The sequence below is a fragment of the Naegleria gruberi genome, assembly GCF_000004985.1.
Source record: "Naegleria gruberi genomic scaffold NAEGRscaffold_28, whole genome shotgun sequence".
Lineage (NCBI taxonomy): Eukaryota > Heterolobosea > Eutetramitea > Acrasida > Naegleriidae > Naegleria > Naegleria gruberi.
This window is the reverse complement of record NW_003163299.1, coordinates 269,114-289,576: the sequence shown is the minus strand read 5'-3', so window position 1 is coordinate 289,576 and position 20,463 is coordinate 269,114. Positions and strand designations below refer to the sequence as shown.

The following is a 20,463-nucleotide window of genomic DNA, read 5'->3' as shown; positions in this document are numbered from 1 at the left end:
TGAGTTGTGATTTGTAGATTGAAATTGGTGGGAAATTTTAAAATAGGTTGAAGCCTTAATGATGAATAACAAATGGATGCAATATTAATTGCCATACTATTCGAAATTATTTAAAATTGGGAAGTTTACTGAAAGTATAATTTGGAAAACAATTGTTAATTAAGTCATAACAGCGTAAACAAGTAAAGAGGTGTTGTTGTTTTCTAATCTCGTCCATAATGCATAACAAAACTCCGTAAATGATAATCATTTACGCTAAAAAGTTCCGTTAATTATTTTTCGAAAAAAATGTGCTTCTCTTTAACAAATAATATTTATGATTACAACAATTAACGTGCTACATGGCTCAATCAACACGGAATTGATGTAACACCAATTGATGAGTCCTTTTCGAAATGATCTTTTCTATTTACATTTCTGCAGGGAGAGGAAAATTTACTAAGGGATTAAAGGATCAAAGCATAAATTAATTACCACAGTAGGTGGAGCGCTACATTTCTTGTACAGTTTGAACCGTAAAGCCAACTTATTTAGTGTTATTATTGACCAATTTAAAGGAAGATGATGTGGACTAAGGTGAAAAAGCAAGTAAAACAAAAAAATAGAGAGAAATGGTTTTTGTTCCTTCCAGTTGTAGTCAATTATTGGAAAGCAATGTTGTTGCCCCATCATCACTCAAGATAAGTAGATCTTCCTCAATTGGTGACAATACAGTCGCTGGATTGTTGGATGAAAGTGCAGAATGTGGTGCTGCTACATACTTTGGAATGGATCCATTTATCAATGTTAATTTCGATCATCCACATGTATTTACCAAGCTTGAAGTTAAGTGTCATATGGCATGTTATGATGGCCCAAACAGATTGAACGGAACTGATCTTTCATACAAGTTGAACGATACAGATCAATGGACTCCTGTGCTCACTATCAACGATGTTAAGGGAGGTCACTTTGTTCATATCTATGAATTTGGTGATGGAATCAATGCCAAGTTTTGGAGGTTATCAAAAAAAGGAAATAATGATTTTGCTATCGGAATGGCCAGATTTTATGCCATTGCTCCTTTTACTCCAATCATTACTAAGAAAGGTCAAGTTTATACAAAAGAGCAAGAGCTAGCTCTTTCCACACCAGCATACACAGGACCAGATGTCAATGTAATTGAACCTGTGAAAATTGGCGGATCAAAGATTGGTAGTTGGTCTGGCATTGCCAACACTATTGAAGGTTTGCTGGATGATACCGGTAATCATGGTTATTCAACAACTGGAACTATGAAAGCTCATATAATTCTCAGTTTTGATGCTCCGTATGTGGCAAAATATATTGAATACATGACACATATCAAGTATGGAGACTCTAATCAAATTGCTCATTTGAAAAATATCGATGTGTTCTACAAATCAAAGGATTATGAAGGATGGAAGTTAATCGATATGTTGCCAACACCAAAACCAAATCGCCATATTAATACCATGAGTTTTGGTGGGGACGGACTTGTTATAAAGCATTTGAAATTCGAATTAAGATCAGGAAGTGATGAGATTATCTTTGGTATGTTGAGAGTTTATGCTTTAGCTCCTTATCGAGAAATTAAGACCAAGACTGGAATTATTCCACCACTAGTTAAACCTGTAGAGAGCGAGATTAAACCTCCAGTTGTGTCTTCTCCAGTTGTTGAAACTGTTGTTCAACAAGTTGTTATCCAGCCAAATGTACCATCAACTCCTCCAGTTTCAAATGTTGTTTCGCAACCAACTGTTTCAGTTACATCTTCGCCAGTAATCCAACCTGTTGTCGCTGCTCAGTCAACTCCTGTTTCAACTCCAGTAGCTCAACCAATGATTGAGGAAGCTGTTGTCACAACAACAGAAGTCAACGTTATTGAACCAGCAAGCCTCAAATTCAGTTCTACTTCCTATTCTGATGACAACACTGTTCAAGGTCTCTTGGATGAATCAGCAGGTTATGGAGCTCGTACCTATTTTGGAATGGATTCCTACATTGATGTCAACTTTGATAAGCCTCACATTTTCAAATATATTGAAATTAAAGCTCACTCTAAGGCATCTGATTCTGACCTTAAGCTTAACAATGTTAAAATTTCATGCAAGCTAAACTCAGGCGATCAATGGACAAATGTAACAACCTTAAACGGATTGAATGGAGACCTCCATACCAATACTATTCAGTTAAATGATTTAAAGGCACAATTTTGGAGATTCTCCAAGGGTGGAATGGATAATGTTGTTTTGGGAATGGTGAGATTCTATGGACTTTCTCCATATATTCCAATCAAGACAATGAATGGAACTATTTTAAGAAAGGAAGAGGAATTAGCATTAATGAAACCTTCCTATACAGGAAATGAAATCAATGTTGTGGCTCCATTAAGAATTACAGGATCTAAAACTGACAGAAATGATAATACCATTGAGGGTCTTTTAGATGACACTGCTGATTATGGTTACACCACCGAAAGAGTATATGGAAGTCATATGATTCTTAATTTTGATGCTGTATATGTATTCAAACATTTTGAATTTATTGCATGTCCAATGTACGGAGATTCTCCTCAAAGAGATTATTTAAACAAAGTTGAAGTTCACTACAAGGTCAGAGAATTTGAACCATGGATTCCAGCTCTCACACTTGAAAATGTCAAGATCAATCGAGTCAAGAATACCATTCAACTTGCAGGGGATGGAGTTACTGCCAAATATTGGAAATTCTCCAGACCAAGAGGTACAATAGAACGTATTTCATTTGGAATGTTACGTATGTATGCCCTTGCTCCATACATTGCATACAAGACCAAAACTGGTGAGGTTTTGACTAGAGAGGCAGAGCTCGCAAAGTATGAACCTCAATATACTGGCAATGAGATTAATCTTGTTGCCCCTGTCAGCTTTACTTCAACCATGTTGGATGACTATTTCAATAATACCATTCCTGGATTATTAGATGAATCGGGAATGTTTGGAATGGGTACAACAAATACAGTTCAGCCTCGATTTTCATTTGATTTTGGGCAAGTTTTCAAGTTCAGATATATGGAATTGTTTGCTCATCAAAACTTTGGCTTTAATAGAGGAAGTGAATTCTTGAAAGATGTCAACGTTTCCTACAAGTTGAAAGAATCAGAACCATGGACATTGTTTACAACCATTCAAAATGTTGGGGAGAATGGTGAACATACCTTTGTCAAGTTGAATGGAACCAAGGCCAGATACTGGAAATTCGATCGTCCTCATTCAGGTGATGTGTGCTTTGGAATGTTGAAAATGTTTGCTTATGCTCCATACACACCAATACAAAATCTGATTGGTGTCATTCCACCAAAGAAAGAAATCGGAGCTTCATACCTCTCCACCTATCAAGGTACTGAAGTAAATGTAGTTCCAGTTAAGTTATTGAGCAGCTCTAATCCTCAAATTGGATATGCTGACAATTGTATTAGCGGTATGCTTGATAGCTCTTGCTCATTTGGAGTCTGTGCAATTAATGATTTGTATATACACAAATCTTCAATTGAAATTGAATATGAACAAGCTCACCTCTTTAAACGTGTAGAATTTTTAACTCATTCCCTTTATGAAAAGTCCTATCAAGCTTTGAATGTCAACAATGTCACACTCTACTACAAAGTCAGAAAAGAAGATCCTTGGATTTTATTGACCACCCTTAATAATGTCAAAACTCATCCTAAATTGAATGTTTTACAATTTCCACAAACTGAAGAATATGATGGAACTATAAATGATGGGGTTAAAGCAAGATATTGGAAATTAGAAAGAGGAAATGGACAAAATATTGTCCTTGGTATGTTTAGATTGTATGCTCTAGCTCCATACACTCCAATAGAGACCAAGTATAAGACCATCATTCAAGAAAATGAAAAACTAGATGAGCAATCAATTCTAGGAGACGAAAAGAGTCTAATTGATTATTATAACAAGTTTATTGAGCAAAATCATAAGGAAGTGATTGATAAGCCAATTCAAACTCCAAAACCAATTGATCCATCCACATTGAAAGTTTATTCAGATTCTGGTGATAGTGATATTCGTTTGAGAATTCCAAGTTTGGCACGTCTTTCTGATAGACATGAATTCTTTTGCCTCCTCCAAAACATTCACAGTCAACGTACGGTTGGAAATGAACCATCTTTCGAATGTAACTTTACTCTAACAAAAGTTTACTTTGTTAATTCTTCAAGCACACCTCTCTCTGTAACCAAAATTATGGTTGAGTATAAGGACTCCAACGGAAATTGGGTAGCCATGGATGGTACACAAGCAGGTTACAATGATGGTGTTTTAGTTTTAAAGGAAGATCCATTTTCATTCAAAATCATTGCCGTGAAAGACTATAATCAAGTTAATGAAGTGTTCTTGGACACTTTCAATATTGGTGCAGGTGCCACTTTGGAGTACTTTGTGACTTCTGAATTGCCATGCAAAGGACTTTCCGCTCGTATGAAACCAGCTGATAGATATCTTCCAACATGTTATCCTAATCCTCTCCAAGTTCGTTTAAGCATTGAAGACTCGAAGGGAAAGAAGAGAGAATTGGAAATGACCTATGTTGTTCCTTACTCCAATGATTTGCCTCTACACACTGAAGAATCATTTAATAATGTGGAATTGAATGGTTTGAATGATAGATCTGTTTGTATGGTCTATGACACAGTCAATAGGGTTCAAGCTTTTGCCTATCAATGCATGAATAATCAGAGAAAATTCCTATCTTTGGGAATGGCAGGCCCAAAGGGATTCTTACCACCAAAGAGAATTACTATGCAAGAAATCAAGTACAATTACGAAGTTCAACAACAGGAAAGTGTTTTGATTCATTCTGAGGAGATTTTACCTACCTTTAAGGTTACTTTCAATTTATTGTGCGATAAGGATAACGGTTACAGAGCATATGCTACACATGTGATTGTTAGTTCACTCACTGGAAGAAGTGAAAAATTCTTCCCTATTCGTAACTTGATGAATAAGATTGTTCCACTTGATAATGATACAACAAGAACTTTCTAATAAACACAATTTATTAGTTTTTAGGTTGAGTTTGGTTAAAGTATCTAAACATTAAATCACCTCTCAATGGTTCTTATATTTTATCCCAATTATCTCTAAAGGTATTTGTATTTTGAAATTATTTAGTAAATGCAGGATAATAGAACATCCTAATTACTATTATAAGACAACACCTTAAAACTTTTTGCTGGTCAACCCAAAATTTGCCGACACCAGGGATCGAACCAGGGACCTTAAGATCTTCAGTCTTACGCTCTCCCAACTGAGCTATGTCGGCTTCTCATATGTTTCATAACGTTTGAACATTTTGTTGTTGAATTCATTATCTAACAACACCAAACTTTCTTAATATGAATCCCACTGTTTATATGTACATATTGAAAGTTTTATTTTTTACAAATAGATCTTACAGCTCATTAATATGAAGTTATTCTATTTGAATGAAACATACCTTTTACTAAATTAAACTATTTTCCATATGAATCAAATTCATGTGGTTCACAACGATAATAAGCATTCCACACAATATTTAATAACTTCTCAAAATGTTCATTCAACATTTTAACACATTCAACCACTTCAAGTACATGCCATTCGAATCAACAAATCCAGTTTTGATTGGAATTGATAAAACATTTGGTGGCGGTGTTATTTTTTTGCTTGAGTGCGTGGTTCTTTGGGAAATCTTTTATTAGAGCAAGAAAAGTCCCTCAAAAAAACAACATCACGCTGCGCAACGCAATTATTGTTTTTATATTGAATAGTGTTTATTATTGACTGCGGATTTGTCGCTACCTCAAAAAGAAAATCATCATCAAACCCTCTTCATATAGAAGAAGATTTTATTATTGAATATCACACATAGTATCATCAAATATCGCTGTGTTGAAAATCTATTATTATTGTTATATTGATTATTATAATTATATTTATTGATTAAAAAAATTGTATTATGAATTTAGTCTTCCGAAATTCAAACTCATCAGCGTTTAAACATTCAAAGAATGGTGCTGGATCAGGAGCTGATCTGCTAGAAGATTCATCGACGTTGGGTTCTAATGAAGCTGAACCCCCTAACCCGTCCAAGAATAGGAGTGGAAGTACTCACTCCAATTCATCTTCTTCAAGTGATCGAAGCGTACCTTCAACTTCACCTTCATCATCACACATGGTTCATTCCCATAGCAAACAATCCACTACAACAAATACCAGTCATAAACAACCACATCACTCCCACCATCATCACAAATCTCATAACGATAAGAAGAAGAGGAGAGCTCTCAACTTTTTGAATAACATTCCAACCGAACACGTAAATAGAGATTCCCATGCCCATACACAATCATCTGGTACTATTTTAAAACCAACCATTACTGATAGCAGCAGTGGTGGTGGCGGTAGTAGAAGCCATGCAATAAGTTCCTCACCACCAAATTTGATTACAACAACAACTAAAAGTGCAATCACAAATGTGAGTCCAAGACCACGAGGATACACAGCTAGTAGTAGATTAGAGTCTCCAACAGAAGACAAATCAAACGGTGCCTATACTATTGTGGTGTCATCTACTACTGCCACCACAACCACAATATTGGAAAATTCATCCAGCAATGCAACAAAACAGCATTCTTCAAAACTTACTGTAAATATTCCAAATCCTGAACCAAAAACAATTGCAAATCCGATTGTTGATGGTTCTGAACAAAAACCAATTGAACAAAATGATCAACTAACTTCAAAAACTAAACTTCACAATAACAACAATGACAAAAAACTCCCGGATCATCACCATCATCATCGTTATAATCAGTTGCATCATCCTCATCCCAAACACCATCATCATGCACACAAAACAAAAACAAAAGCTCTTGATTTCCTTTCTAATATTCCAATGAAGAAAGTAGAAAGTTTAGAGAATGTTCAAGAAAGTCAACAAAAGAATGTAACTCAGTTTACTTTGAAAACAAGTAATGGTAATACAAGCACCATACCAAAAACTCTGCCAAAGTTCTTGAAGCAAATTAACACAATGGATGAAGTATTTGATTCAACCAATGAATCTCCAGATATTGAAAACCAAAAAGAAGTTGATGAATCAAATGAAGATGATTATATACGTCGTTTACACTTGATGCAAAAGAATTCATCCATTCCATTTTTGGTTTGTTCTTTCATTAAACCAAAGAAAAATCCAAGTACTTTTCCAAATTCATCTACAGGTAGTACTCCACTTCCAACTTCTGCTACAAGTATTCCAACTCTTTGTTCTCCTGTAGTGGATCATACATTGGTTGATGTCACATTAACCAGTGAGGAATTGATTAGTAAGCAAATGGAATTAGAGGCAATTACTGTTAGCAAAAAACCAACAAGTTATAGATCATATATTTTGGAACCTTTGAAGTGTGAAGCCTATGATCCACTCTTCTTAGATGATCCAAATATTAGAACTGCAAGTAAGAGAAAAGTTATGACTTTCCCTGGTCTTATGACTTCTACCATTCCTTTCCTTAAATCAAAAGCTTTAAAGAAGGATTTGAATGAACAATTTAGACAACAACATGAACATTGCTTGCTAAGTCTTTCAAAAATTAGAAAACTTAAAAGAAGGATACTTAAGGTCATTTTGAAACAAAAACCTGACGAATTGACCATTGCAGCATTAGCTTATGTTTATTTAGAAAAAATGATTCTTAAGAATTTAGTTCACAAAACAAATAGAAAGAGAATTGCAGCTGCTTGTTTATTCTTAGCTTTCAAAATGACTCTGGAAAGTACTCATGAGCAAAGAAAAGAGATGATTTCTGATTTCCTTGACGAAATTGAAAGTGTATTTGAGGTAGGAAGAAAGAAGGTTGTTCAAACAGAATTCTTTGTAATGTCAGAAGGTTTACATTTTAACATGAATACAGACATTAGAGATATTCAACCTCATTTGCAAAGATTATTAGATGAAGATCAAGATAGACAAGTGCTTTTTAACAGATCCCTTAACCGTGTTTGAGAATAGTGTTGTTATTTGTACAAACAATAAATTACGTGAATCTACAAATTTATATTTAATCTAACATTTTTAGCATTGACTGAACTTGTAACAGTGATCTAGAATCTACAAAATCATAAATTAATCGCAAATAAACAGCATACAATACTTCAACAATAACTGCCTTAGATGAAGTTTGTTTTGAACCAAATAAATCTTGTGGAGCATATTGTTGGGATAACTTGTCCAAACTTTGGGAGGTATGTTTGAGAACGGCAAGTGTTTCATTGATAAAGCTCTCAGAGAGAGGAATTCTTCTTGCATTGACTGGCTCATTTGTGGATTCGTTAGATTCCACATCTCCATAATGTTCAGAATACATTGTTATTAAATCAAGTTGAGTGAGATATTCGTGATAGTACATTTTCTTCTTCTTATCTTTCTTTGGTGTTGGAGTTTCAATATCAAGTTGAATTTCAGTTTCACTAATTGAACTAGTGAATTCTGATGTACCAGCTGATTGAGATTCATGAGTAGTATCTTCTCTGATAACTTTCAAACTTTCTTCCATAATTTTCTTGGCTTGTTCATTTCTAGTTCTAATAATTTCAACTTGTTCCATTGTAGGAATTCTGTATGGTACTTTTTGTGAAACTAATTTTTGAACAACTCTCATAAATGTGAAAATTGACCCTAATGACAAAACATCCAATCTCTTTGAAAATGTTTGGCAAACAACTCCTAAAACCTTATCATTAATTTCAGTTGCAAGTGGGAGAGAACTTTCGTGATCTCTGAAAAATAATGGATAGAGAGATTCTTGATTTTTCATGAGTTCACTTCTAACATAGAGTGTTTTAGATGAAATACCAGTGTAAAAATCTTCATTGGCATGAGACGAACCCAATAATAAACTTGTGGAAAGAGTTGGATCCGACTTTGATGGTGTTATAGTTGCATTAATCTTTTCAGTATTATTATATCTTGTTTTAATACCATTAATTTGACTTGCAATAAAAGTCAAGGTCTTTTCATTATCAGGTGTTTCACGTCTCTTAACACCTTCATTATTGTAGATCAGTAAGAGTACAGATTCAATTTTAGAGAGGAATAATTGTTGAGTTTCATCAAGTTTGGAATTGTTTTTAGTTTGGAAATAAACATAGAGACAAATAGGAACATGTTGTAATAATATTAAATCAAAATTATTCTTTGTGCTTTCTCTACTACTCAACAAGTATAAATAATAGGCAACTCTAATATAATTTTCATACAATTCGTAATCAGAATTTGTTGATTGTGTACTCTTTTCACTTGTGAATAAATCTAACAAGAACAAATCAACTTTTTTACAAACATCCTCATTCGATAATAATTTACCAACAATATCTGAAAATTCCTTCTCCAAATCAGCAAACACAATCTTATTAATTGGATTATTTGCTTTATCCTCCGATGATGATGCTTCTAATGATGTAGGTACATTGAGACTCGATAATTTGCTAGCAAAAAATTTCAACAATTGATCTTCACCACCAGAAACAGCCGATGTTGAGGAGGATGTTGTTGTAGTTGTGGTGGTAGTAGTATTGGCTTGTTGTTGTTGCTGAGGTGGTGTTGATGGAGTTGCCAACATTTTTTTTTAATATTTTTTTAATTTTTTAAATTTCTATTTTGAATTGGGAAATGGAAGACGATACTAGTTGACTATTAGCTTGATAATTTGCATTGAAAGTGCAATGAAATGATACAGAATGGTAATGTATCGTTAGGAGTATGAATTTTATGTAAAAAAATTAAACACTTTCTTATTGAAATGATAGAGAAATTGAACAAACAAGTTGAACAATTTTCCTTGTTGTTTCTGTAAATTTTCTTTGATTGGAAATAAAGTGAAAAATTTCACTCTCAACATTTGAGTCAATTATCATGATTCTTACAAATGTCATTCTCCTATCCAAATCCAATTTCGTTCCTCAAAACTTGTTTTGCCTGAGTTCTACCTGACCACTCTATGACAACATATTCCAAACACAACAAATGACAGTCGTCAATGTCAATCACCATTTTCAAAAAAAAATACACGATTGTCTTCTTGGATCAAAACAACTACTACTTTGTTTTGTTAATTGGACCATCCTGTGTGTTTCTTCTGTATAAATAACTCATCATCCATACTAGTAGGTAAATTAATTTTTTACTTTGAGGAGAAGAAAATTAGAAAGTTAACGAATGTCCGTAAGAAGAAAATTTGAAAAAGTTTGGGGTGGTAAAGAAGGAAAAGGGAGTGAAATTCAACAAGATATCCTCTCTAAACAAACTCCACGTATTTCCTTTGAATTAGTCAAGATCAACCGTAGAGGAGCTCGTCAAAAGAGAGAATTAGTTTTTTCTGATGATGGTATTTCAAATATGAAGGGTAAATCAAGACAGTGGTATTTTCATATAACAGATTTATTTGGAATTGAACCAGGACCACTAAATAATGCTTCCAATTCATCTTCTCAAGTTTCAACACCAACAACAAATTTGTCATCAAGTCAATCTTTATCAAATACCAATTCTAATAATAATGGTGGTGGTAAACCAACTCTGTTTTTAAAAGTTATTAAGAAATATCAATTTGAATGTGAATCTGATGAACAATTGGATAGGATTACAAAGGTATTTTATCAATTGTACAGTGATAGATTACCAATTAATAATGCACAACAATACAATGGATATGGAGCATATATTGGTGATTATGTTTCACAAATGAATATGGCTTCTACTTTCAATCCACCATCCAATTCTTCTCCTTCAGGTCACATTACTCCTACAGCCACAGCCATTTCCACAATAACAACAAAAGGAATCGATCAACAATATACTAGTACCTCTACTTCTACTACTATTGGTAATAGTAGTAGTAGTACTACAAATGTCAGTAGTGGTGGTAATTCTTCTACTTCCTCTTCTTCTACTGGTCAATTTGGTGGTCAAGATCATGAAGCTCCAACTTTGCATCAACAACAACAATTGGCTGCTTTTATGGGTAAAAAGATTGGAATTCACAGTTTTGAATTGTTAAAAGTTATTGGTGAAGGAAGTTTTTCAAAGGTTTGTCTTGTGAGAAAGAAGGACACTCGTCAAATTTATGCACTCAAAGTTTTGGATAAATCTGAAATTAAACGAAGAAATCAAGTTGAACACACAATTACAGAGAAGAGAGTTTTATCAAATCATAGACATCCTTTCATTATCAAAATGTATCATTCATTCCAAGCTGAAGACAAATTGTACAGTAAGTAGATATTGAGATTTTTAGTGTGATTTGAAACTTGAACTTCTTTCCCATTCATGTTGAAATTTTAATATTGATAACAATAGTGTGTTTACAATTTATTCCTGGAGGTGAATTGTTCGGCCATTTGAGAAGAGTTCATCGTTTCCCATTGGAATTGACCAAATTTTACTTGTGTGAAGTTATTCTTGCTATTGAATATCTTCATAGTAATGATATTATATACAGAGATTTGAAACCTGAGAATATTTTGTTGAATTCTGACGGTCACATCAAATTGACAGATTTTGGTCTTGCTAAAGAAGGAATTACCAGTGTTGGTGGTAATTCTTCAGGTACAAAAACTAGAACTTTCTGTGGTACTCCTGATTATCTTAGTGTAAGTAGTTATTATCTTTTCTCATGTATTTATTATTTATTTATTATTTAAATATTATTAATATATATTTATATATTTTTAAATATAACTGTTTTTTTTGAATTTAATAATATATTTTGAAACAGCCTGAAATTATCAAAGGAATGCCACATGGTAAAGCAGTTGATTATTGGTCAATGGGTGTTTTGTTATTTGAATTTTTGACAGGTAGATCACCATTCCGTGGTAGCAATAGAAAAGAATTGTACGAACAAATTATTCATACACATCCAGTTTATCCAAAGGAAATTACAGAAGCCACTTCGAGGACTATCACTGTTTATGATGATCCAATCAAGGGTGTAAAATATGCTCAACCAGTTGAAAGAAGTGTTGTGGTTGATTTATTGGACAGATTACTTGTAAAGAAACCAGAAGAAAGATTAGGTGCTAATGGAATTGAAGAAATCAAATCACATCCATTCTTTGATGATATTGATTGGGATTTAATGTTACAAAAACAAATTCCTCCTCCATTTAAACCACCACTTTCTGATAATCCAAATGAAAATCTTCAAAAGATTTTGGGTAATAACATTTCTGAAAATGGAACACTCGTAGCTGATAATTTACTTAATGCTAAGGAACAAGGAATGATTATGCCAAAAACTCCTTTCAAAGCATCTCAATCTCCATCATTTTCTGGATTCTCTTATAATGATCCAGGTGATGCTGGTTACTTGTCGAGTGTTATAGATTCAAATCCTAACAATTCAGATCTTTAAAATTTGTAGATTATAAATTATTATTATTTCAATAATTTTCTTTCCGAATTTCCTCACTTAACCAATTTTTAAAGAGCTAATGATTTGTATTGGAATAATTTAATTTTCAAGATATTTACATAAATAACATTCCATTTCTTTGGGAAAGGGTAAATTCAAATGTGAAACTATATTCTATCGTTTAGAGAAGGTATATTCGATTCCTCTTACAACAATTTTCAATTCCAATTGATTACCCTTCCTCAAGGCAACCACTGATTGATATTCGTCAAGTGGAATCTCCTCACATTTCCAATACTGTTCAGGTCCTGATATTAGAGATTTAAACACAGATTTCTTATGGCACACCATACCAATTCTATTATCTCCATTCAACTGAATTATTCCTGATAACACATCAAGTTTCGATCTTCCTTCTTCCTTCAATAAGCTCCACTCTACAATCTCAAAATTAAACAACCCACCATGTAGTTCAGAGCTAACTATCGATAGAGCAATTCTTCTCTCTCCCCTTGAATTCATATCATGATTGTTCTTATTTACACTATCACTATTACCACCATATTGCACTAAATATTGTCCTTGCAAAATTGATTGCATGGACAATGATCGGCTCTTATTATTGGTTGCAGTAATTATCACATTATCCATAATATTACTACTATCATTGTTACTGCTATCACTATTATAATACATCGTAGTAGGAGTACCATTATTATCCAGTATTATTGTCTGTTGTGTTGTTGTCTTTTTCTTCTTATTGGATGGAGAATATTCAAAAGCATTTCCTTCTTCCGATGATGATGAATAATTATTATTGCAGGTATTGTTATTAGTGCAGCATTGATACATCAAATTCCCATGCTCATATTCTTCATATTCATTCAGAGTTTCAAAACTTTCATAAAATTGCGAAAAGCCTCGTTTCATTTTTTTTCTATTATTTGATCGAAATATTTTGTTTTTTTCCAGGTTACAAAAATAGATCTTAGAATGAACGTGAAGTTTGTGAATACGAAAGAACGAAAATTTTAGTTTTCATTCCAAAAACTGTAAATGTTCAAAAATCTAAATGTTACTTCTATTGAGGAATAACAACACATGTTATTGGATTAATCTATTAAGAAAACAATTGGGAGACTTTTCTGCCACTTTCGAATAGTGTGATGTTTACAATGCGAGTGGAAGAATTGGTATTGGTCCGTGTTGCCAAGTTGACTGAAAACAACAAACTCCACCAAAATTGGCACGATAGCAAATACCAGAGGAACATTTTGGTTTCACACTCCTGCAAATCAAACAGAAAAAAAGCTTCACATCACCTATCCTAATCAATCACATGATTATTCGAAAGTCTCGTTTGCTGCATTTATCCTTCCTTTTACTTGTATTGTTTCTTCATGCTAAATTACAAGTTATTTCTGCCTACGCAACCAAGGACATGACAATTCGTGGAGTAGCCATTCATCAACCACCTTTCGTATTTATTAACAGAAACGAAACTTCTCAAGATGGAAGATATTATGGATTTCTCATTGATATATTCAGAGAAATTACATCACGATTACACAACGTATCACTCGAGCTCTATGAAGTAGAAGATGGTTTATTCGGAAGTAGACAACAAGTCAAAACTTCTGATGGCACTTTACAATATGTTTGGAATGGAATGATTGGAGATTTGATAAGTGGAAAGGCACATGTTGCTGTTGGACCACTTTCAGTTTCATCTGTGAGATATCCTGTGATACAATTCACACCAAGTTATCTGGATACTGGTTTATCAATTTTGGTACCTAAAGCTGACGAATCTGATAATCCATTCTCATTTCTGAAACCATTTTCGTATGAAGTTTGGATTCTAATATTGGTTTCAGTCTTTCTCATTGGCATATTTTCATGGATTTTTGATAGATTATCACCATTTGGTTATTCTAAACTTGAATCTGAAGATAATGACAAGAGTAACTTGACCATATCTTCAAGTTTTCTCAATTCCATGTCAACAATCACAGGAATTTCAGGAGGTGAAACTGGCAGAAGTTGGAGCACGCGTATCATGATGATTGGTTACTTTATCTTTGCCATGATTTGCTTGGCAACTTACACTGCAAATTTGGCAGCTTTTTTAACAACCAAAATTCAGGTAACAAAAATTACTTCACTCTCCGATTTGAGAAAGTATGGATTTAAATTTGGAGTTCCAGCTAATTCTGACCCTGCTGAGTATATTAAAACATCGAATGAAATGGCAGATATTAGAAAGAATATGATTCTTTATCCTGATTTGGATGGTTGTGTGAATGCATTGAGGAAGAATGAGATTGAGGCAATTATTTGGGATAATACAATCGTGGAGTATGTGGCCAATCAGGCTCCTTGTGATACACTCAAAGTTGGTGAGCTATTCGATCAAAAGAATATGGCTTTGGCAATTTCTAGAAATATGACAGCTAGTCCAGATCAGAAATTAATGGAAGATATTTCTGTAATTTTATTGGAATTAAGGGAGAGTGGAGTTGTGAATCGATTGTTTCAATCGTGGTGGGTTGATAAGGGAAGTTGTCATTCTGGAGAGGAAGAAGTCACAATTTCGTCTGGAATTACAATTCATGATTTTTGGGGAATTTTCTTATTATTGATTATTTTCTTTGTGTTGGCTTGGTTGGTTTTGTTCTTTGAGATGATTTTCATTAAAGTGTTTAGAAAGACTGCCAATATTCGAAAGGTCAATAAGGTTATGGGATCTTTAAATGATTGTCTTGGAGGAACTAATTTGGAATCGGATAAAAAAGAAGAAAAACCAACTTTTGGAAATAGGGAAATGAATGTTTCATTAATGAATGATGGGTTTTAATATTTAAAAAAATTATTATTATTATTCCTTAAAAAATTAATATTATTATAATATTAAAGATTAAATAATATAATATTATAATTATTTAAATTAATATATTAAAAAAATATGCAAAATGCAAACAAGCCACAACAACATCAAGTAAAATACTTTGCACGACGAAGGAAATCATCTTCTTCCGATCCTACATTGGAAAATAACAATATTAAATACACTATTGAATATTTAAAGGATGAATTTAAAAGAATTGAACAACATTTCCACGAAGATGATCGGGAATGCTTAACTCTGATAGGGAGAATTAATTTCCTGATGAGAAAATTACCAACCGAATTGATGAATATTTTCTGGTATTATGGAAAGTGTTTTGAGAGGATGGGACAATATGAACAAGCCTTTCGATGTTTTGTTCTTAATTCACACTTGTATCCGACAAATTTGAATAATATTCAATCATTGCAGAGTTGTATTATTGAAGGAAGTCAAGTGAGAGATTTTGAGAGTGGACAATTGGCTAGAAAGACAAATATTGAGGAAAATAGGTCACTAAAGGAATTACAATTAAGACAATTGATGGTTAATCCATCAGATTTTGAATTGAGGGTATTCTTTTTGAGGAAATTAATTGACAAATATTTAGGAGCCACTAAAAGAGATGAAAAGAGAGAATTAGAGTCCCAAATATACAAATTTGTGTTGGACTATTTCAATAGAAAATACATTTCAAAAATTGTAAATATTCAAGCAAATTATTCCATGCTAAATATGGAACAAGTTCAAGAATTTAAAATGATAATCGAGATGTTACAACAAAACAAATTGGAAAGGTACGCTTTGGAGTTGAATAGACTTGTTATCAAGTTGGCTCCATCACTAGATCCGCAATTATTCTTGAGCCAGTATGATTTATATTTGAAATTTGATGACTATTTGAATGCCTTCAAGAGCTATTCTCATTTCATGTATCTGACAGGAAACAATAGTATCGAGAGCTATGCTATCTGTGGAGAATGTCTTGAAAAAGCAGGATATTACCACAAGGCGATTATTGCTTTTTGGCAATGTCACTTGTTACAACAACAAGAATTGATGACATATAGACAACAGGAGCAACCAAAAGATTTCGATTCAGAAATAGATGAAACAACGACAACACCAATCTCTAACAATTCTTCTACAGAAGAAAAAATAGCTCAATACGATAAGAAATCACTAAAATATCTATTTCATATCAAACAGAGCATTGTGCCAAAATTGAAAAGCTCGACAATCCCTCTCACCACAGAACAACAAGAAATAGTGGAACGAATAATACAAATAACAGAATTGGAAAATGATTATTCAATAAATAACTAAGCAGCTGTACACAAAACTTTGGTAGACTTATAAGTCGTTATTCTTGATAAATCTATTTCCTTCACTGTGTTTACCAGTATACACATGTCTAGTATATCCAAAATATGAGTGTGTTTTTTCCTTATCATAATAATCCTTTGCAGCAAGATAATCAACTTTAGGACTATCGTCAGCAGTATCATCCGATTGTTGTTGCAATTGAGAATAATCTGGAGTGACTACTTTACAGAATTTACCTCTTCTAGCTGCTTCTTTTCTTTCTTCATCTGTTACTTGTCGGGAATCCAAAAACTTCAAATTTGGCATTCTATAAAGTACATAAAGTCTGTAATGTTGATAGTCATCAGTATCATTTCCAGTAAATTCATTTGGACAAGCTGGGTTTTTCAGTAAACTCAAGTAAATAAGTTTAGGGAATTTTTGAAGACAAGCTTCAATAGTAGCATCCAAATCATAAATACTATTGTTATTCATCCATAATGTTTCCAGATTTGACAAACTTGGGAAATGTTTAACATCATCAATAGAATTATTATCAAGTACGAGAGATTTCAAGGCTGTAAATCTATTTAAATTTTCCACTCTCTTCAAATTATTAAAACTAAAATCCAATGATTCAATAGAAGCACCAAATCTACTAAACAAGGCCGAAGGAATTATCGAAATGTCCTTTCCTACAAGGGATAAATGTTTTCCACTATTTGTTAATTGGCATCCTTCCAAAGGATCTTGTTCGGCGACGTTTTGTTGTTGTTCTAAAGACATTGTGACTCTGTTGGCTTTGTACAAAATTTATAATAATGATTATTTAATTTAACTGAAAAACACTCTAACAACAAGAATCCTAGCACAGCCTGTTCTCCGATTTTTTTTAAACTCCTAATGGAAGCGGTACCTGGATTTTTTCAAAACTGGTCGCACGATTTAGAGAATTGAACAAATACAATCATTTTACAAACAACTTGAGTTTCTTGGAATTATTACTCACTTTCAATTTTGAACTGATGGTATTTAGCATTGTCTGGATTATGGATTTACCACACTTTGTCGTGTTAATTTTCTTGAAATCTAACAATACTGTGGACTGTAAGATAATATTACTCATTACATGAATTGGATATGGGTCATTAGTACAGAGTATTTGAGGAATCATAGATTTTGATAAGTTTGATTAATGTTTGTAATTCAACTCGTGCCTTTTTCTGATTCGGTTGGACCTGTAATAGTGAAATGAAATGTTGAAAGAAAGTGTGAGATTTGAGTAATGGATCACTTCTAGATTCCTCAAAAGTTTTGAGTCTGAATACAAGGTCTTTGAGTTGTTTTTGAGGGATTTTTTGTTGATTCAAGCAAAGGCGAAGGGAAAGTGAGCTGATTTTTGAAAGTGGGTGTTGCTGGATTTGTTCATGGTAGAATGAGTCAATATCAAGACATAGTCTTTCGTATTTCTCTAGCACAGTCTTATAAGGGGCTTGGAAGAGTGGATTAATTTCTCTAATTGTTTGGGTGATATCAAAATTGGAAAGAACCGCACACTCAAGAAGGTGTTGGTCAATCTTGTCAGAATTAATAAGTGATCTAGGTGGATTTTCAATTACAACAGAATCAAGAACCTCACTGCTAGGATAATTCTTATTTGTTAGATTGAGTATTTTGATATGGTGATGAACAGGGCACTTCATTTCAAAAGCTCTATATTCATGATAATTAATTGTTGAATGATTTTCAAGAGAAATAAATAGCAATCCCTCATAAATTTCAGGATTAAGCTCTATTACAGTTTGAGAAAGAGAGGACATCCATTCATTTTGTTCTTTCATTGATAGGAGTGAACATTTTTCCAAATCCAAGGATGCAACTCTTTCTATCACCTCCCAATTCAAATTCTTTCCAGTTTCTTCATATTCAAATACATTCTCTACATAGGTCTCATTTTTAATGCTACCAACAAACATAATGCTATTTCTGGTCGTATTCCAACAAAACATAAAAGTACTGGTTCTATCGGTAGGATTTTTCATTCCTAGATCATTAAAGCAGTCCCAAAAATCTTTCCTCCAACATGTATCTTTCCTCCTCAAATAGATTGTATCTTTCCAGTCATTAAAATCCAAATCTGGGGAAGCTAGTACCCAGTTATCAGATGCAAAAAACATATTTACATTCTTTCCAAATGGTTTTTTGAAGCATCTGTAGTATTTGACCGAATTGAATAAGAATGCGTTGATCTTTTCTTGCTCTACAGATCCAACCCTCTTTTCAAACTCTCTCACATCAAGTAATTGAGGTCTCGGAAGGCAAATAGCTCTGTTCGTTCCTTCCATTTGTTCCACAACCAATCCGTTACATTGTCGAATATCTTCTCTTTTGAAATATAGGAGAGGATTTTCAGATCTATGAATGCGAGGATCTAGTGAAAACTCGAATGTGGTTTTAAGTGAGTCAAATGGGTGAACCCTTAATGAGAATAATCTTGAAGAGCTACTTGTTCCTCTGTACAGAAAATCTAAAGAGTTTACAGCAACACTTCTATTATCCGTGTTGGATATATGTAAAAACTCATCGGTGATTTGTTTTGATTCCCTTAAAAAGGATAGTATAGCTAGTTCTGAGCTATTTCCAACAAGTAAGGACTCAGCCTTATCCAAAATAAAATTACAAAGAGATTCAAATTTTTCTTCAAGGTCATCATAAAATTTCTGATATTCTTGTTCATATTCCTTCCAAGAGGTATAATTTTGCGTCTTGACAAACACTTGCTGGTAAAAGTCATTGGTTTCTGAAAAGTCAGATACACTTCCATGAATCAGGATTTGGTGAGCAAACTATAAAGTTTAAATATGACTATCTTCAATGAAACATACCCTCAACAATCTGTAACCGTGACAGATATTCTTCTTGACTTTTTTCAATGAAGTCTCATCCGTTTGTGAGCTCTCAATGTATGAATTCCAAAATCTAAAAGATTTGTTCATGGAATAATTTAACTCGTGAATGAAGGCATATTTCAGCCTTGGAATTCTTAGAAAATAATTTCCAAATTCTCTTCTCCACCTTCTCATTGAATCCTCTTCGTAAATGACAAATCTTTCGTCTAATTTCTCCTCACAAATAAGTTGCAACAGCACAGGTTGATGATAGTTCACAAATGAAATAAAGTATTTAGTATTAACCAAAGACACTTCAAATTCCACTTCCAACTCTTTTCCATCAAAAGTTTTAATTGGTAAATCAAAATATAATTTAAATTGCAAATCAGCAGCCAATCCACCTTCACTAAAATTCCTAGAAACCATCTCATCACACACTATTATTAAATCAAAATCGGAATCATCCAAATATTCCAATATTTCATCATCTTTTGTTTGAAACTTTAACTTGGAATAAGTTTCATCTAATACTCCATGTTTCCTACAAAAGTAAACCTGTGAGCCGAACAAATAAATACCTCTTATCAATTCTCTATTGAATATCACTTGATTTTCTTCTTCAAATCCTTCTAGTGCCTTCTCCACCGATCCGACAATCGGATCAAACAATGATTGTAGAGTTGGCAACATTTTTTTCTCTTCATCTTTTAATCATTTCGAAATTGCACCACAACACATTGAGAATACTTTTTCTTTTGCGAATAGCCAAATTGATATTTTTCTGTAGCCATGAATCGGCGCCACACTTTTTGCAATTCTTGCCAACACTCGAACCGAGCCAATTTTCACAATATTTTAAAAATCGAACCGTTTCAATTTAAAAATTCATCAAAAAAAAGCGCGCCACTTGTTGTGATCAAAAA

At 33.2% G+C, this 20,463-nt stretch overlaps 8 protein-coding genes and 1 non-coding gene across 9 annotated transcripts; 4 read left to right on the top strand and 5 right to left on the bottom strand.

The window, feature by feature from the left end:
* Positions 1-611: 611 nt before the first annotated feature.
* On the top strand, positions 612-8,105 carry AM28 (uncharacterized protein; the record flags this gene model as incomplete). The annotated part of the gene is made up of 2 exons (XM_002676423.1): positions 612-4,968; positions 6,008-8,105. The coding sequence occupies 2 exons, from the start codon at positions 612-614 to the stop codon at positions 8,047-8,049; spliced, it is 6,399 nt and encodes a 2,132-aa protein (XP_002676469.1). The 3' UTR covers positions 8,050-8,105.
* NAEGRDRAFT_t361 lies at positions 5,250-5,322 on the bottom strand. The gene has a single exon. It is a non-coding gene; the product is annotated as a tRNA-Phe (tRNA).
* NAEGRDRAFT_49645 (uncharacterized protein) lies at positions 8,105-9,664 on the bottom strand (the record flags this gene model as incomplete). The annotated part of the gene is made up of 1 exon (XM_002676343.1): positions 8,105-9,664. One exon carries the CDS (start codon positions 9,662-9,664, stop codon positions 8,105-8,107), a length of 1,560 nt encoding a protein of 519 aa, XP_002676389.1.
* A 448-nt stretch (positions 9,665-10,112) lies between these two features.
* On the top strand, positions 10,113-12,487 carry NAEGRDRAFT_80014 (uncharacterized protein). Its single transcript, XM_002676422.1, has 4 exons — positions 10,113-10,208; positions 10,254-11,314; positions 11,401-11,693; positions 11,819-12,487. Exons 2-4 carry the CDS (start codon positions 10,261-10,263, stop codon positions 12,455-12,457), a joined length of 1,986 nt encoding a protein of 661 aa, XP_002676468.1. The 5' UTR covers positions 10,113-10,208; positions 10,254-10,260; the 3' UTR covers positions 12,458-12,487.
* A 144-nt stretch (positions 12,488-12,631) lies between these two features.
* NAEGRDRAFT_80013 (uncharacterized protein) lies at positions 12,632-13,387 on the bottom strand (the record flags this gene model as incomplete). The annotated part of the gene is made up of 1 exon (XM_002676342.1): positions 12,632-13,387. One exon carries the CDS (start codon positions 13,385-13,387, stop codon positions 12,632-12,634), a length of 756 nt encoding a protein of 251 aa, XP_002676388.1.
* A 511-nt stretch (positions 13,388-13,898) lies between these two features.
* On the top strand, positions 13,899-15,314 carry FM167 (uncharacterized protein; the record flags this gene model as incomplete). The annotated part of the gene is made up of 1 exon (XM_002676421.1): positions 13,899-15,314. The coding sequence occupies one exon, from the start codon at positions 13,899-13,901 to the stop codon at positions 15,312-15,314; it is 1,416 nt and encodes a 471-aa protein (XP_002676467.1).
* A 375-nt stretch (positions 15,315-15,689) lies between these two features.
* Positions 15,690-16,670, top strand: NAEGRDRAFT_49642 (uncharacterized protein; the record flags this gene model as incomplete). The annotated part of the gene is made up of 1 exon (XM_002676420.1): positions 15,690-16,670. The coding sequence occupies one exon, from the start codon at positions 15,690-15,692 to the stop codon at positions 16,668-16,670; it is 981 nt and encodes a 326-aa protein (XP_002676466.1).
* Positions 16,671-16,697: 27 nt separating this feature from the next.
* Positions 16,698-17,435, bottom strand: NAEGRDRAFT_34153 (uncharacterized protein; the record flags this gene model as incomplete). The annotated part of the gene is made up of 1 exon (XM_002676341.1): positions 16,698-17,435. The coding sequence occupies one exon, from the start codon at positions 17,433-17,435 to the stop codon at positions 16,698-16,700; it is 738 nt and encodes a 245-aa protein (XP_002676387.1).
* A 362-nt stretch (positions 17,436-17,797) lies between these two features.
* Positions 17,798-20,230, bottom strand: NAEGRDRAFT_68423 (uncharacterized protein; the record flags this gene model as incomplete). The annotated part of the gene is made up of 2 exons (XM_002676340.1): positions 17,798-19,495; positions 19,535-20,230. The coding sequence occupies 2 exons, from the start codon at positions 20,228-20,230 to the stop codon at positions 17,798-17,800; spliced, it is 2,394 nt and encodes a 797-aa protein (XP_002676386.1).
* Positions 20,231-20,463: the final 233 nt, after the last annotated feature.

Excerpts from the sequence above, each read along its gene's own strand:
- NAEGRDRAFT_80014 (XM_002676422.1), top strand. The coding sequence starts at position 10,261 with ATGTCCGTAAGAAGAAAATTTGAAAAAGTTTGGGGTGGTAAAGAAGGA. Across the intron at positions 11,315-11,400 it reads AGCTGAAGACAAATTGTACA|TGTGTTTACAATTTATTCCT; the intron begins GTAAGTAGATAT and ends TGATAACAATAG. Across the intron at positions 11,694-11,818 it reads GTACTCCTGATTATCTTAGT|CCTGAAATTATCAAAGGAAT; the intron begins GTAAGTAGTTAT and ends ATTTTGAAACAG.